Source organism: Vipera ursinii, assembly GCF_947247035.1.
Source record: "Vipera ursinii genome assembly, chromosome: 3".
In the NCBI taxonomy this organism is placed as follows: domain Eukaryota; kingdom Metazoa; phylum Chordata; class Lepidosauria; order Squamata; family Viperidae; genus Vipera; species Vipera ursinii.
Window position 1 is genome coordinate 2340360 of NC_139516.1, and position 16813 is coordinate 2357172.

At 45.2% G+C, this 16813-nt stretch overlaps 2 protein-coding genes across 3 annotated transcripts in view; one reads left to right on the plus strand and one right to left on the minus strand.

Moving 5' to 3' along the window:
- Window positions 1-16813, minus strand: part of DNMT3B (DNA methyltransferase 3 beta) — a gene marked incomplete at its 5' end in the record, with an annotated part of 480157 nt that overhangs the window by 404216 nt on the left and 59128 nt on the right. The window lies entirely within an intron of this gene.
- The window catches only part of DUSP15 (dual specificity phosphatase 15), a 161125-nt gene continuing 145061 nt past the window's right edge, over window positions 750-16813 (plus strand). Inside the window, exons 1-7 of one of the 2 annotated variants that reach the window (XR_014492276.1) lie at window positions 750-921; window positions 4428-4461; window positions 8191-8273; window positions 8968-9017; window positions 9902-9976; window positions 11384-11558; window positions 12654-13364. Coding sequence is in view for 1 of the 2 variants with exons in the window: in XM_083360997.1 (XP_083217123.1) it covers window positions 901-921; window positions 4428-4461; window positions 8191-8273; window positions 8968-9017; window positions 9902-9976; window positions 11384-11558; window positions 12654-12869 (654 nt within the window). In the remaining variant the exon portion in view is untranslated. Of the gene's footprint in view, window positions 922-4427; window positions 4462-8190; window positions 8274-8967; window positions 9018-9901; window positions 9977-11383; window positions 11559-12653; window positions 13507-16813 lie in introns of those variants that run through there. The other variant, XM_083360997.1, reaches the window with a different exon arrangement.

Below are 16813 nucleotides of genomic sequence, written 5' to 3' on the forward strand. Positions count from 1 at the left end.
GACCGCCAAGAGCTACATCCCTTCCCGCAAGCTTGGCACATTCCAGTGGCTTGGGAACATTGCATTCCCGAGTTCTCCCTCCCTCCCCACGCCCCACGCTTCTAGGAATGACTCTCCATGTTCAGCCCCAGAAGGACACCCCCCCACACACACACAAACACACACCCGTGCCTTCCCCTTGGCGCTGCTCGCTCTGGGCCAGCCCATTTCACCCGTGATACCAGCGCTTGCCCACAAACCACCACCCCCTCCTCCAAAGTCTGGGGGCCTGCCAGAACTGGGGTGGGTGGAGGGGGTGGGCTGGCTTTGCTAATACCGGCTATCCTGGGGTACGTTCCCCCCCCCCCCGCACATCCTCCCCCCCCTCCAACTGGGGCCATGTGCCAAGGCAGGATGTCGAGAAGCCACAGCTGCTTTCCCCGAGAGACAAAAGAATGCATTCTCTTGCACACAAGCATTTGCGTTGTGCGCTTGTAACAGCCACACAACCAGGCCACGGTGCTTTCTCTCCCTCCCCAACCCCTCCCCAGCCCTTTTTCAGGGAGGTGGGGTCTTTCTCTGGCCTGCCAACCCCCCTTTTTGATAGGAGGCAAGAAAGCTTTCCCCGGAGGAGGAGAGAATGAGTGTGCAACGCACGGCCTCTGCAGATCGATTCCCTACCACGAAATACGAAATACGCAGCTGTCACCCGGGGGTGGGGGGGTGGGGGGGAATTGCTCTTTTTGGGGGGGACGGGCCAAGGACAGGGAACGAGGGCCGCAAGCCTGGGGGTGTAAATCTTGACCCAGACCCTGCCCAGGGAAGTGGCCATCGGCTGGACGTTTGGATAAAGAGGGGGAAACAGTGTCCAGGATATTCGGTCTGCCTTCTCAGCTGCGGCTAAGGTGACTTTGGAGGATTATGGGCAACGGCATGAACAAGGTATGGAATCAATTCTCCCCACCCCACCCCCCGCTTTTTAATTTATAATTTATTTATACATATAAATATGTATGTATGTATGTATATGTATGTATGTATATGTGTAATCTAAAAATAGTTAACAAGCATTTGACATATGTGTGTGTGTGTGTGTGTGTGTGTGTGTGTGTGTGTGTATGTGTGTACATATATATGTCAAATGCTTGTTAACTATTTTTAGATTACCTTGCTAGGCCACAAACATGGGACAAATCTTTATTTCCTGTGTCAGCCTAACCTGAAGGCCATCGACAGGCAGTAGTCACACCGGTGACAGCTCATATTTGTGTAAATTTTAAATTGCTAACAAAGAATTAAGGGAGACTGATATGCATTTCAAACTTATTAGTTTTCATCAGTCAGCCATATATATATATATATATATATATATATATATATATATATATATATATATATATATATATATATATATATATATATATGTAAATTACTAACAAAGAATTAAAGGAATATAGGAATTGTCCGGTGTGACTACTGCCTGTTCGATAGCCTTCAAGATAGGCTGAAAACAGGAAATAAAGATTTGCCCCATGTTTGGGGCCTAGCAAGGTAATCTAAAGAGTTAACATTTGAAACATATATATATATATATATATATATGTTTAAGTATTTGTCAAGGTTTTTTAAATGGACCTTGCTAATTAACTCTTTCATTCCTGTTTTGGCCCGGCTCAGGGCTTATCCACAGGAACTAGTCAACTTATGACAGCTCATTATTTGTGCAAATTATTCAAATTGCTAATAAAGAATACTTAAATACAAATACTTAAACATACATTTGCCTTGCCTTCCAGCTAATATAAGAGAGAAGGAACCCGTGGCTCAGGAGGTTAAAACACTGCCTGATATATAATCAGTCCGGGTTCGAATCTCAGATAAAGGGTATGACTAACTGATGAGAACATAAATAGTTCGAAATGATCATCTTAGCCTCCCAAATTCTTTATTAGCAATTTGAATAATTTGCATATATATATATATATATATATATATATATATATATATATATATATATATATATAGATGATGATGATGATGTTGGAAGGGGCCTTGGAGGTCATGTAGTCCAATCCCCTGCTCAGGGAGGAAACCCTATACCATTTCAGACAAATGGCTGTCCAGTCTCTTCTTAAAAACTTCCAGTGTTGCAGCATTCGTAACTTCTGGAGGCAGGTGGTTCCGCTGGTTAATTGTCCTCACTGTCAGGAAGTTTCTCCTTAGTTCTAGGTTGCTTCTCTCCTTGACTAGTTTCCATCTGTTGCTTCTTCTCCTGCCTTCAGGGGCTTTGGAGAAGAGGTGGACCCCCCTCTTCTTTGGGGCAGCCCCTCAGATACTGGAAGACTGCTATCATGTCACCCCTCACCCTTCTCTTCGTTAAACTACACATACCCAATTCCAGCAACTGTTCCCTATATATTTTAGCCTCCAGTCCCCCAATCATCACATGTGTGTGTGTCTGTCTGTGTGTGTGTGTGTGTGTATAATCATGAAGTTTCAACATCTTACATTCAAAGTGACTTAAAATGGGAATGGGAAGGATAAAGCATGCTAAACGTGCCCCTTCCCCAAATTATATCTAGAAAGGAGAGATTTCCTGATCAGCAGAACAATTAACCAGTGGAACAACCAGCCTCCAAAAGCTGCGAATTCTCCAACATTGGAGGTTTTTAAGAATCGGCTGGACAGCCATTTGTCTGAAATGGTATAGGGTTTCCTGCCTGAGCAGGGGGTTGGACTAGATGACCTCCAAGGTCCCTTCCAACCCTATTATTATTGTTATTGTTGTTATATATTTTATGGATTCGGGTTATTTCTCTAGCTTCAAGAGAAGTTCTTGTGTTGTCAACTTTCTTTGAGTACTGTGATATTCCATTCCATTCCATTCTCCATTCCATTCCATTCCATATTCCATTCCATTCCATATTCCATATTCCATATTCCATATTCCATATTCCATATTCCACTCCACTCCACTCCACTCCACTCCACTCCACTCCATTCCATTCCATTCCATTCCATTCCATTCCATTCCATTCCATTCCATTCCATTCCATTCCATTCTATTCTATTCTATTCTATTCTATTCTATTCTATTCTATTCTATTCTATTCTATTCTATTCTATTCTATTCTATTCTATTCCTTAGTGACCATTCAAAGTTACAATAGCATTGAAAAAGCAACTTATGACCCATTTTTCACACTTACGACCGTTGCAGCATCCCCAGGGCCACATGATCAAAATTCAAATTTGCTTGGCAACTGACCCGTATTTACTACGGTCGCAGAGTCCCAGAGTCATGTGATCCACTTCTGCGACCCTCTGACAAGCAAAGTCAATGGGGAAAGCCGGTTTCACTTAACAACCAGGTTATTAACTTATCAGCTGCAGGGATTCACTTAACAACGGTGGCCAGAAAGGTTGTAAAACAGGGCACAACTCACTTAAGAAATGGTTCTCTTAACAACAGAACTTCTGATCTCAGTTTTGTTCGTTAAGTCGAGGACTACCTGTTTGGGGCATGAAAAATCAGCTGGGTGGCTTTAGATCTGTCGCTCTGAAATCTATCATTTTTTTCTCCTGTTCCTGGTTTGACGCATGCCTGGCTGAGGAATTCTGGGAGTTGAAGTCCACAAATCATAAAAGGGCCAAGTTTGAAGGCCCCTGATGTAGGGCAACTTGGTGGAAGTAGAATGTCTAAGCAGAGGTATGTTGAAGCAGGGGTCTTCAACCTTGGCCACCTCATGACTTGTGGACTTCAACTCCCAGAATTCCTCAGTCAGCATGCCTGGCTGAGGAATTCTGGGAGTTGAAGTCCACAAGTCATAAAAGGGCCAAGTTTGAAGGCCCCTGATGTAGGGCAACTTGGTGGAAGTAGAATGGCTAAGCAGAGGTATGTTGAAGCAGGGGTCTTCAACCTTGGCCACCTCATGACTTGTGGACTTCAATTCCCAGAATTCCTCAGTCAGCATGCCTGGCTGAGGAATTCTGGGAGTTGAAGTCCACAAGTCATAAAAGGGCCACGTTTGAAGGCCCCTGATGTAAGGCAACTTGGTGGAAGTAGAATGTCTAAGCAGAGGTATGTTGAAGCAGGGGTCTTCAACCTTGGCCACCTCATGACTTGTGGACTTCAACTCCCAGAATTCCTCAGTCAGCATGCCTGGCTGAGGAATTCTGGGAGTTGAAGTTGACAAGTTATAAAAGGGCCAAGCTTGAAGATCCCGGTGTTAAACCCTAAACTGGAGTTTTAGCCAGCAGAAATATTGGCTTCCTGTGGCATGAAGAAATAAATTATGTTCAGATTTAATGTGATGCCCGAGGGTTGGCTTTGGGAGAAGCAATGAATCCCGGTCTGTTTCATTTCCCCCTGTAGGCCAGGCCAGTCCGTTTTGTGAATCATAAAAAAATATATGTATAGTAATACATTTTTTTTTAAATTCTTACAGATTCTTCCTGGTCTCTTTCTTGGGAACATCGTAGGTAAGTGAAGGGTGAACCTGCCAGAGAGGTGGTGAATGAAGCTGGGATGCGTGGTTGGCATCTTCCCAGCTTGGCCAGGTTTAAGGCATCCCCAGCTGGCCAATAGGTCTGCTTCCCCTGGGCAAATCCCCCTGCAAGTAGATGGTTTGGTGCAGTGAGGAAGGCAGCAGACTGGAAACCAGGCGGTGGGGAGTTCTAGTCCCACCTTAGGCAGGAAAGCCGGGTGGGTGACTTTGGGCCAGTCCGACTCTCTCTCTTTGTGTGTCTCAGTCCAGCCCACCTCACAGGGTTGTTGTGGGGAGGAAAATCGGAGGAAGAAGGTGAGTTGGGTATATTTGCGGTCTTGAACTATTTGTAAAAATAATAAAGGTGGGAAAGAGAGAAAGAAAAAAAGAAGGAAAGAGAGAGAGAGAGAGAGAGGAAGGAAGGAAGGAAGGAAGGAAGGAAGGAAGGAAGGAAGGAAGGAGAGAGAGAGAAAAGAAAAAAGAAAAAAGAAAAGAAAGCTGGCTGGGTGACTTTGGTGCAATCTCTAGGAGACAGTGAGTTCTAGATCCACCTTAGCCATAGAAGCCAGCTAGGTGACTTTGGGCCAGTTGTTCTCTCTTAGCCGAACCCACTTCACAGGGTTGTTGTTTGGGGCAAAATAGGAGGAGGAAGGAATATTAGCCATGTACGTCTCCTTGAGTTATTTATAAACAAAATAAGGACAGGATTATTTTTTTTAAAAAAAAATCAAATCGATAAATAAATGCCTGGAGCTGTGGCCAGGAGTAAAATGATCTGTGTGTGTGTGTGTGTGTGTGTGTGTGTGTGTGTGTGTGTGTGTGAGAGAGAGAGAGAGAGAGAGAGAGAGAGAGAGAGAGAGGGGAATCATGGGGTGTGTCTGTGTGTGTGTGTGTGTGTGTGTGTGTGTGAGAGAGAGAGAGAGAGAGGAATCATGGGGTGTGTCTGTGTCTGTGTGTGAGAGAGAGAGAGAGAGAGGAATCATGGGGTGTGTCTGTGTCTGTCTGTGTGTGTGTGTGTGTGAGAGAGAGAGAGAGAGAGAGGAATCATGGGGTGTGTCTGTGTCTGTGTGTGTCTGTGTGTGTGTGTAAGCACAACCCCATCCCTGGAGCCCTTTCCACAGTCTACGCAGGAGCAACTGAATGCCACGGTCCTTTCCTGCTGCTCAGACTGCTGCCCAGTGTCCAGTTCTGCTGGTCTCAGCACCAGCTCCAGAAGGACACCGGGTGTGCATTATGGGTGTGCGGGCATGGGCGGTGGGAGGAGGGGGCAGAAACGTTACCCAAGTCGGTCATTGCCAGTTGTTCGGCCGTGCCTGAAAAAGGATCCGGGCACTCTCTCTCAGCTGGGCTTCTAAGAACTCTTCAAAAATCAGCCTACACAACCACACAGACACACACACACACACATCACTTTGAAAACCCCAGGGGAGGGAGCAGCCAGAAATACATCCAGGCAGCCCTCCACTTAACAACAGTTTAAGTGAGTCCTTCGGGAGAAGGGTGGTATAAAAATTCAATAAATAATAATAATAATAATAATAATAATAATAATAATAATAATAATAATAATAATAATAATTTAGTGATCATTCAAAGTTACGACAGCAGTGAAAAATGTCTACAACTGTGGTAGCATCGCCGTGGTCGCGTGATCAAGATTCAGACATTTGGCAACTGGCGTGTACTCAGGACGGTTGCTGGGCCCCAGGGTCACGTGATCCTCTTTTTGTGACCTCCTGGCAAGTGACGCCAAGGGAGGAAGCCGGATTCGACCGTCTTACCATATCTATAAATAATTTCTCTTGGTAAGCGAGACATTTATTAAGTAGGTTTTGCCCCGTTTTACGACCTTTCATGCCGCAGTTGTTAAGTGAATCGCTGCAGTTGTTCAGTTAGTGACACGGTCGTTAAGTGAATCTGGCTCTCCCCACCCCCTTGACTTTGCTCGTCAGGAGGTCGCCAAAGGGGATCAGCTGACCCCGGGACCCTGCGACCGTCACAAATACGAGTCAGTTGCTGAGCATCCGAATTTTGATCACATGTCCACACAGATGCTGCAACGGTCGTAAGTCTGAAAAACGGTCACTTTTTTTCAGTGCGTTGTAACTTTGAATGGTCATCAAACGGATAGTTGTAAGTTGAAGATTTCCAGTATGTTATTTGGGTGGAGGGGGAGAATGGTCCCCAGGATGAATGCCGTTCTGTTGCAGCTCTTATGCTTCATCATATTTGCAAATTCTTCAAAGATCTCCAGAACTAAGTCAAGAGAGCAGATATATTAGAATAATTCTAATCTCCTGTCTGAGATGGTATAGGTTCTCCTGCTTGAGCAGGGGGCTGGACTAGAAGACCTCCAAGGTCCCTTCCAGTTCTATTCTATTCTATTCTATTCTATTCTATTCTATTCTATTCTATTCTATTCTATTCTATTCTATTCTATTCTATTCTATTCTATTCTATTCTATTCTATTCTATTCTATTGTTTCTATCATCTGTTATTTCTATTCTATTCTTTATTTCTTATTCTATTCTATTCTATTCTATTCTATTCTATTCTATTCTATTCTATTCTATTCTATTCTTTATTTCTTATTCTATTCTATTCTATTCTATTCTGTATTCTGTATTTGTAATACCATCAAACATCTACATCTGCCTATCCCAGGTCCTTGGTAAGGACTCGATAGGTAGACAAAAATGCCACATCCAGTCTGAACATCTGGCTGACTGTGCGATAATGATGATGATGATTGATGATGAGGATGATGATGATGTTGATGATGATGATGTTGGAAGGGACCTTGGAGGTCATCTAGTCCAACCCCCTGCTCAGGCAGGAAACCCTGTACCATTTCAGGCAAATGGCTGTCTAGTCTCTTCTTAAAAACTTCCAGTGTTGGAGCATTCACCGCGTGATGGCGAACCTTTTAGAGACCGAGCGCCCAAACTGCAACCCAAAACCCACTTATGTATCGTCAGGTGGTGGGTGGGCGTGGCCCGTTGGGTGGGCATGGCCCATTGAGTGGGCGTGGCTGCGGTGGTAACGGCAGACTGGGTGGGACTAAAAAGTTCAATCAATTCCAACTTTGCGAGATCTTTTTTTTTCCTGCGAGAAGTTGAAATTGATTGATTGATTGAACTTTTTTTTTTTTTGCACACGGTGGCGGAGGCCTAAAGCAAAAAGGTTTTATAAAACCCAGCTGAAGGCCCAGGACTGGGGCGATGGCACGCGTGCCCACAGAGAGGGCTCTGCGTGCCACCATTTCAGACAAATGGCTCTTCTTAGAAACTTCCAGTGTCAGAGCATTCACCGCTTCTGGAGGCAGGTAGTTCCACTGGTTAATCGTTCTGACTGTCAGGAAGTTTCTCCTTAGTTCTAGATTGCTTCTTCTTTCCTTGATGAGTTTCCAGCTTTGATCCGGCAGATGTCAGCCGACTGATTTCTGCTATTTCAAATTATGTACGGTGCTTGGAACTAGGATTTCTCAAGGAAAGTAATTAGTAATTTGTGTTTATGTATGGCCCAACGCCCCAGTCTGGCTGCTTCAGGACCTCACCGTGGGTTGAGCGTTTGGCACAGAGGCCAGGCCTCTGTGTGCACGTGACACGCACACTGTGTGCTGGTACGTCAGCCTTTCTGCAACACGTGGGCCGAGAACATCTGCGTAGAACGGAGAAGGACGTCGCTAACAATCGCTCTGTGTTCCTCCCACTTCTCTCCTAGATGCCAAAGACCTGGATCAGCTGAGCAGGAACGATATCACCCACGTGGTCTCCATCCACGAGTCCCCCCAGCCCTTCATTCCGGTACGGGGTCCACGGGGGTGGTGTGCTGCCTGCTCACTCAAACGTAATTAGTGGTTGAGTGGCTTCATTAATACCCCACAGCAATTCCCTTCCCCCAAAACCCAGGAATCTCCCAATGAAGTCCAGCCCAAAGCAGTCATAAGTATGAGTCGGTTGCTAAGTGTCCAGATTTTGATCATGTGACCATGGGGGAATGCTACGACGGTTGTAAACGTGAAAAGGGGTCTCCTTTGTGACTGCTGTTGTAACTTTGAACAGTCACTAAAAAAACTGTTGTAAGTCAAGAACTACCTGTAAATCAAGAACTACCTGAACAAGGGGTTTGTATTAGAAGACCTCCAAGGTCCCTTCCAAACTCTGTAATTCTATTCTATTTTCTGTTCTATTCTATTCTATTCTATTCTATTCTATTCTATTCTATTCTATTCTATTCTATTCTATTCTATTCGTCTCCCTTTTGCAAACTGTGGAGAACATAGAAAGGGGTTGAGATTATCTTCAATGCTCATGATGGCTTTCTTTGATGAAATCGTGCTTCCCATCATCGCACACTAATTTCTAGCTAGAGATGACAGGGTAATATTGAAGTCAGACATACCTATAAAGACTCTCAAAGCGAGAAGAGCTACAGGACTCCAGAAGTCGACCTCGGGTTCTGAAGATATTCCTCAACTATATTCATGTTCTTTTCCAGGGAATCACTTATCTTCGAATTGTTCTGCCAGACACGCCTGAGGCCGACATGTAAGTATTTGTGTATTTATTCAGGCTAAATGTCGATGGAGATTCTTGGTCATCCAGCTCAGGGTTGTCCCAAAGGTGCTTTTTTTCAGGAGGCAACTGCCAGTTTCCAAGAGTTAACATTTTGATCACCTGACCATAGGGCAGGGGTAGGCAACCTTGGCTCTTTTATGACTCGTGGACTTCAACTCCCAGAATTCCTCAGCCAGCATGGGGGAACTATGGCCCCTTCATGACTCATGGACTTCAACTCCCAGAATTCCTCAGCCAACATGGGGGAACTATGATCCCTTCATGGTTCGTGGACTTCAACTCCCAGAATTCCTCAGCCAGCATGGGGGAAACTATGGCGCCTTTATGACTGGTGGACTTCAACTCCCAGAATTCCTGAGCCAGCATGGGGGAACTATGATCCCTTCATGATTCGTGGACTTCAACTCCCAGAATTCCTGAGCCAGCATGGGGGAACTATGGCCCCTTCATGACTCATGGATTTCAACTCCCAGAATTCCTGAGCCAGCATGGGGGAACTATGGCTCCTTCATGACTTGGGGACTTCAACTCCCAGAATTCCTGAGCCAGCCTGGCTCAGCTTGGAAACCTCTCCCTTCCCCTCAGCACGGCTGGCTCAGGAATTCTGGGAGTTGAAGTCCACGAGTCATAAAAGAGCCAAGGTTGCCTACCCCTGCCATAGGGGAATACGGCGACGGTCGTAAGTGTGAAAAACGGTCAGAAGTCCCTTTTTTCAGTGCCATTGTAACTTTGAACGGTCGCTAAACGAAATGTTGTAAGCCGAGGACCTACCGGTAGCCTGAGTTTTCTTTTGACGCTTCCTAAACCTTTTAAAATGTTGGCCTTTGCTTCCTTCTCATTCTCTCCCTTTGCAGCAAGAAGCATTTTAAGAAATGCATCCAGTTCATCCACTCCTGTCGGCTGCAAGGAGGGAACTGCCTTGTTCATTGGTAGGTAGAAGAATTTGGGGCTGGGGGGGGGCTGGGGGCAGAAAAGATCCGGGACCCTCGAGATGGATTCCTCAAATAGGCTAAAACAGGGGTTCTCAACCTTAAGACGGATGGACTTCAACTCCCAGAATTCTGGGAGTTGAAGTCCACCAATCCTAAAGTCGCCCAGGTTGAGAAACACCACGCTAAATGCTAAGCCATGGTTTTATTCAGGTTTACGGAAGAAGCCCAAATAAGTTTGCCCTTCAGGCTAAACCATAAGCTGTAGTCGACAAACTTAGATAGTTGGCTTTATTCTTTGTACTAACTACTAGGCCATGATTTACTACCAAAATGGGTGTAATTACAAAGCCGTAATAAAGATGGGTGGGTTCAGACTATATGCTAAAATATAAACCATGGTGTTTGAGCTAAGCTTTCTTTCTTTCTTTCTTTCTTTCTTTCTTTCTTTCTTTCTTTCTTTCTTTCTTTCTTTCTTTCTTTCTTTCTTTCTTTCTTTCTTTCTTTCTTATCACACATCTCTCTCCCTTATAAGCCATGGTGTATGAATCAAAGTGGCCATGTTCACATTTGACACTAGCTACAATACAGCTGGATACTAAGCTACAATATAAAGCATGATTTATGATTCGTGAACCCATGTAGCCATGTTCCCATTTGATATTAAGTCATAATCCAGATGGCTGGATTCATATTTTCTACTAACCAATAAGCTGTGATTTGCAAACCTAGATGGTTGCCTTTATTCTTTGTACTAAGCCCCGATTTACATATCAAAATGCATGTAATCACTAAATCATAATCTAGATAGGTGACTTCAGACTTTATGCTAAGCTATAAACAATGATTTACGAACTCAGGTAGCTGTGTTCACACTTAATAATAGGTCATAATACATACTGTTAGGTGCACATTAACGAATAAGCCTTGATTTCAAACCGAGATGGTTGGCCTAATCCTTTGCACTAAACATGATTTACATACCAAAGTGCATGTGATCATTAAACCATAATCTAGGTGGGTGGGTTCAGACTTTATGCTAAACTATAAACCATGATGTGTAAGCCAAGGTGGCCATATACACACTTGACACCAGCCATAATCCAGAAGGCTGTGTTCACACACTGGCTACTAAGGTATAAGCCATGATTTCTGAACCAAAGTAGCCATGTTCACACTTCATATTAAAACCGTAATCCCATTGCCTGGGCTCACTCTTTCCACTAACCCATAAACTGTGATTTATAAACCAACATAATGAAGTTGACACAGGACACAAAGCCCACATCAACCAATGCAAAGTGGGAACACCCTAGCAACCAATAGACTTTTGGGGTGTGGGGAAGCTGAGGGAGAGTGGCCCAGAGGGCTCTGGGTTCTAATCCTGTTCTTCATCTTGCCTTCCAGCCTAGCTGGGATCTCCCGCAGCACCACCATCATCCTGGCCTACCTCATGGCCGTGACGCCGCTGGGCTGGCTTGAGGCCCTTGAAGCGGTCAAGGCCGTGAGGCCCGTGGCCAACCCCAACCTGGGTTTTCGTCAGCAGCTGGAGGAGTTCGGACGTAGCCGGTCAGCGCAGAAGGTGAGGAAGAAGACGGTCCATCTGTGGCCTTGCAACAGGGCAGGTAGTCCTCAGCTTTCGACAACGACAGCAGGATCCTTTGTCGCTAAGCAACGCCTTTGTAAAGTGAATCACTCCGTTTTACCATTTGGGCGGCGGTTGTTAAGTGAATCACGCAGTTGTTAAGTGAACTGTGTAGTTGTTAAGTGAATCCAGCTTCCCCCATTGACCGTTGCCGGTTGTAAGGTCGCAAAAAGGGGATCAACTGACCCCCCCAGGACACTACCACCGTCATAAATATGAGTCAGTTGCCGCACGTCTGAATTTTGATCACACGACCCTGGAGATGCTGCAACAGTCATAAGTGTGAGTTACAGGTGGTCTTCGCATGAAAACCCCCCGAGTCGAGCCCAAAATTTCTGTTACTAACCGAGATGTTTGCGGAGCGAGTTTCGCTCCGTTTTACAATTTTTCCGACCCTCGTCATTAAGCGAATCACTGCAGTGGATAAATTACTAACACGGCTGTTAAGTGAATCCGGCTTCCCTGTGGATTTTGCTTGTCAAAAGGTGGTAAAAGGAGTTCGCACGAGGATCCTAAGTCACTTGCTGGTTGGGGAATTCTGGGAGTTGAAGTCCACCCACCTAAAAGCCTGCTGGTTGGGGGATTCTGGGAGTTGAGGTCCACCCACCTTAAATTATGTTGGTTGGGGAATTCTGGGAGTTGAAGTCCACCCACCTTAAATCATGCTGGTTGGGGAATTCTGGGAGTTGAAGTCCACCCACCTTAAATCATGCTGGTTGGGGAATTCTGGGAGTTGAAGTCCTCCCATCTTAGCCTGCTGGCTGGGGAATTCTGGGAGTTGAAGTCCACAAGTCATGAGGGGGCCATAGCTCCCCCATGCTGGCTCAGGAATTCTGGGAATTGAAGTCTACCTCTAATCTCCCATGAGTCTGTCCCATTCTCTGCAGTCAGAGGCAGAAACTTGTTGGGAAGGGCTGTTTAAAGCCAGATTTGGAATTTGCACTCTATAAACAGAAATCGGAAAGTCCCGCTTCCACCCTGTAACCGGCATTTCCCCCAACTCTCATCTGTCGCCTTGTGTCTCCTTGCCAGATCCGCCGGAAACTTCAGCAGCCCCACCGAGGGACCCCTTTCAACGACCACGAAGCTCTCCGAGGACTTCTGTCATCTGGCCGAAAGCTGCCCAGCCCCGAACAGACTTGGGCAGACCTGGGGGCTAAGACCACCGGCACCGGGCTCAAACACACGGATTCCTTTCTGATACGGGTGAAGGAGTCATTTTCCTGCTTGCCCGGCTGTCTTAAATGAAACTTTCCCAAACTTTGGGGGGAAATGCAAGGAGATTCCCACGAGGAAAAGCAGGACCAGGCGAGGCGGATCTTGTCCGTTGGCAGAGCTGGAGAGAAGGAAGTGGAAAACATCGGCCGTGCCAAGCCAAGTCGCCGGGCTTTCTGCTGCACCAATTGCCTATCGCAGCCGAGAGGCCGTGGCACCCCAAGATTCCCACGGGAAGGATTTTCAACTCAAAGCACCCCAGAAATGATGAACTGGATTCCCAGGATGTCTTGTTTCTTTTATTTAAAAGTTAAAATACAAAACTCCAACTTAAAAAACAACAACAAACTAACAAAGAAAAAAAACCCAAAGGAAACAATTACACCAAAGTAAAACATTAAAAAGTGCATTAAAAAGGAAAAAAAGCCAAAACAGTACATATTATGAAGAGACTAAGCCAGGGGTAAGCAACCTCGGCTCTTTTATGACTCGTGGACTTCAACTCCCAGAATTCCTGAGCCAGCTACAGTATGCTGAGGGAACAGGGAGAGGTTTCCAAGCTGAGCCATGCTGGCGCAGGAATTCTGGGAGTTGAAGTCTGCAAGGATCTGGACAGACGCGAACACTGGGCACTATCTAACAAAATGAAATTCAGTGGTGAAAAAAGTAAGGTTCTGCATTTAGGCAGGAAAACCAAATGCACAGGTATAGTATAGGTGGTACCTTGCTCAATAGTAGTAACTGTGAGAGGGATCTCAGAGTCCTAGTAGACAATCACTTCAGTATGAGCCAGCCGTGTGCTGCAGCTGCCAAAAAAGCCAACATAGTGCTAGGCTGCATCAACAGAGGGATAGAATCAAGATCAAGTGAAGTACTAATACCACTTTACAATGCCTTGGTAAGGCCACACTTGGAATACTGCATCCAGTTTTGGTCACCACGAGGTAAAAAAGATGTCGAGACTCTAGAAAGGGTACAGAGAAGAGCAACAAAGATGATTGGGTGACTGGAGGCTAAAACATGTAGGGAACGGTTGCTGGAATTGGGGATGTGTAGTTTAACTAAGAGAAGAGTGAGGGGTGACATGATAGCAGTGTTCCAATATCTCAGGGGCTGCCCCAGAGAAGAGGGAGTCAAGCTCTTCTCCAAAGCACCAGAAGGCAGAACAAGAAGCAACGGATGGAAACTAATCAAGGAGAGAAGCAACCTAGAACTAAGGAGAAGCTTCCTCACAGTTAGAACAATTAACCCGTGGAACAGCCTGCCTCCAGAAGTTGTGGGTGCTCCAACACTGGAGGTTTTTAAGAAGAGACTGGACAGCCATTGGTCTGAAATGGTACAGGGTTTCCTGCCTGAGCAGGGGGTTGGACTAGATGACCTCCAAGGACCCTCCCAACTACTACTACTTCTTCTTCTTCTTCTTCTTCTTCTTCTTCTTCTTCTTCTTCTTCTTCTTCTTCTTCTTCTTCTTCTTCTTCTTCTTCTTCTTCTTATTATTATTATTATTATTATTATTATTATTATTATTATTATTATTATTATTATTATTCATTAAGGGAGCCATAGTTCCCCCATGCTGGCTCAGGAATTCTGGGAGTTGAAGTTCATGAGTCATAAAAGAGCCAAGGTTGCCTACCCCTGGACTAAGCAGTCACTTGTCTGAAATGCTACAGGTTCTCCTGCTTGAGTAGGGGGCTGGACTAGAAGACCTCCATGGTCCCTTCCAGCTCTATTCTATTCTAATATTATCCCTCCTAGTTGAATACCGATTAGTACATTACGACAGTATTGGTTCCCACTCCTTGCAAAACAGCCCACCCCAATTTTTTTTTAAACCAGTAAATCTACAGTATTTGAAAATTATTGTCTGGTCATCCATATGTTATATTAATGACAACATTGTTAACAGGAAGAACAATAATAATTTTAAAAAGACAAGATTAAAGTTTCAAAACCCTCAGTTAACAAACTGTTATTGTAATCCACTGGTAGGAAATTTACTTATCCCAAACTGGAACCCCAGAATTTGTGAAGGATCACTCAAGCTAGGAAAGAAAGGGCCCGACTGCTTTTAATGAAAAAAGAGAAGCAAATCCAAAATTAAATCAGAGGATTTTTTTTTAACACTGGAAACGTTGTCCAGACGGTGCACCAATAACAAGTGTTTGTCTACAGCAAGGGCCTCCAAACTTGGAATCTTGAAGACTTGTGGACTTCAACTCCCAGAATTCCGTAACCAGCCAGGGGGAATTCTGGGAGTTGAAGTCCACAAGTCTTAAAAGTGGCCAAGTTTGGAGAGCTGCTGGCTGGGGGATTCTGGGAGTTGAAGTCCACAAGTCTTAAAAGTGGCCACGTTTGGAGAGCTGCTGGCTGGGGGATTCTGGGAGTTGAAGTCCACAAGTCTTAAAAGTGGCCAAGTTTGGAAAGCTGCTGGCTGGGGGATTCTGGGAGTTGAAGTCCACAAGTCTTAAAAGTGGCCAAGTTGGGAGAGCTGCTGGCTAGGGGATTCTGGGAGTTGAAGTTCCACAAGTCTTAAAAGTGGCCAGGTTTGGAGACCCCCTAGTCTGCAGCTCTATTCAGACAACCTTTTAGAATCAGGATTAGCGGTTCATCCAGTAGCTGCATTGGCACCAGGAGCAAAGCCCAAGTAGGGTTTAGCCTTGAGGGGGAATTTCCCAGCTTGGCGCATGAGATTCGTGGATGGGCCAGTATATTGTGCCCATGCAGAAAATCAGGTTATTTCCAAGATCAAATTAAGGGCCTTAGCCGTTCTACCGGGCGATAACCTTTTTTTTTATGGCCAAACTGAAAAGCTGTTTTATTAGTTCTCAAGTTCAGAGAATTGGCTTTGAACCCAGGAATATCTGTTGCTTTCTTGACTGGCAATCTCTGTCCTACCACAACAGTCATACCAACAAAGCAGGGTGTTAAAGACTAGGATGGGTGACACTTCCCTCTCATCAAATGTGACTGGATGATAAGGATTCATCGGTCACTCTTGTTTAGAACATAGAATCACAGGGCTGAAAGGGGAGCCCAGAGGTCCTCTAGTCCAACTCCCTCCTCCAGCAGGAAACCCTGTTTCATTTAAGACAGGGGTCTTCAAACTTGGCCCTTTTATGACTTGTGGACTTCAACTCCCAGAATTCTGGGAGTTGAAGTCCACAAGTCTTAAAGTTGCCAAGGTTGAGGACCCCTGATTTAAGACAAGTGGCTGTCCAGTCTCTTCTTAAAAGCCTCCAGTGAGGAAGCACCCACAACTTCTGGAGGCAGGTTGTTCCACTGGTTAATTGTTCTGAAGGCCAATTGTTCTGAAGACCCCTGGAGGTCTTCTAGTCCAGCCGCCTGCTCAAGCAGGAGACCCTGGACCATTTCAGACCAGTTACTGTCCAGGCTCTTCTTCAAAACCTCCAGTGATGAAGCACCCGCAACTTCTGGAGGCCAGCCGTTCCACTGTTTTAATTGTCCTCACTGTCAGGAAGTTTCTTCTTGATTCCAGCTAGCTTCTCTCCTTGATGAGTTTCCATCCGTTGCTTCTTGTCCGGCCTTCGGGCACTTTGGAGAATAGCTTGACTCCCTCTTCTTTGGGGCAGCCCCTGAGATATTGGAAGATTGCTATCATGTCACCCCTCGCCCTTCTCTTTGTTAAACTAGACATCCCCAATTCCTGCAACCGTTCCTGTTTTAGCCTCCCCTGATCATCTTTGTTACTCTTCTCTGCACTCTTTCCAGAGTCTCAACATCTTTTTTACATTGTGGTGACCAAAACTGGATGCCGGATTTCAAGTGTGGCCTTAGCAAGGCATTGTAAAATGGTATTATCCCTCTCACAGTTGCTACTATTGAGCAAGGCACCAGCTATACTATACCTGTGCCTTTGCTTTTCCTTGCCTAAATGTAGAATCTTACTTTTTTCACCACTGAATTTCCTTTCTTTCGCCACTGAATTTCATTTTTTTCAGCATTGATTTTCATTT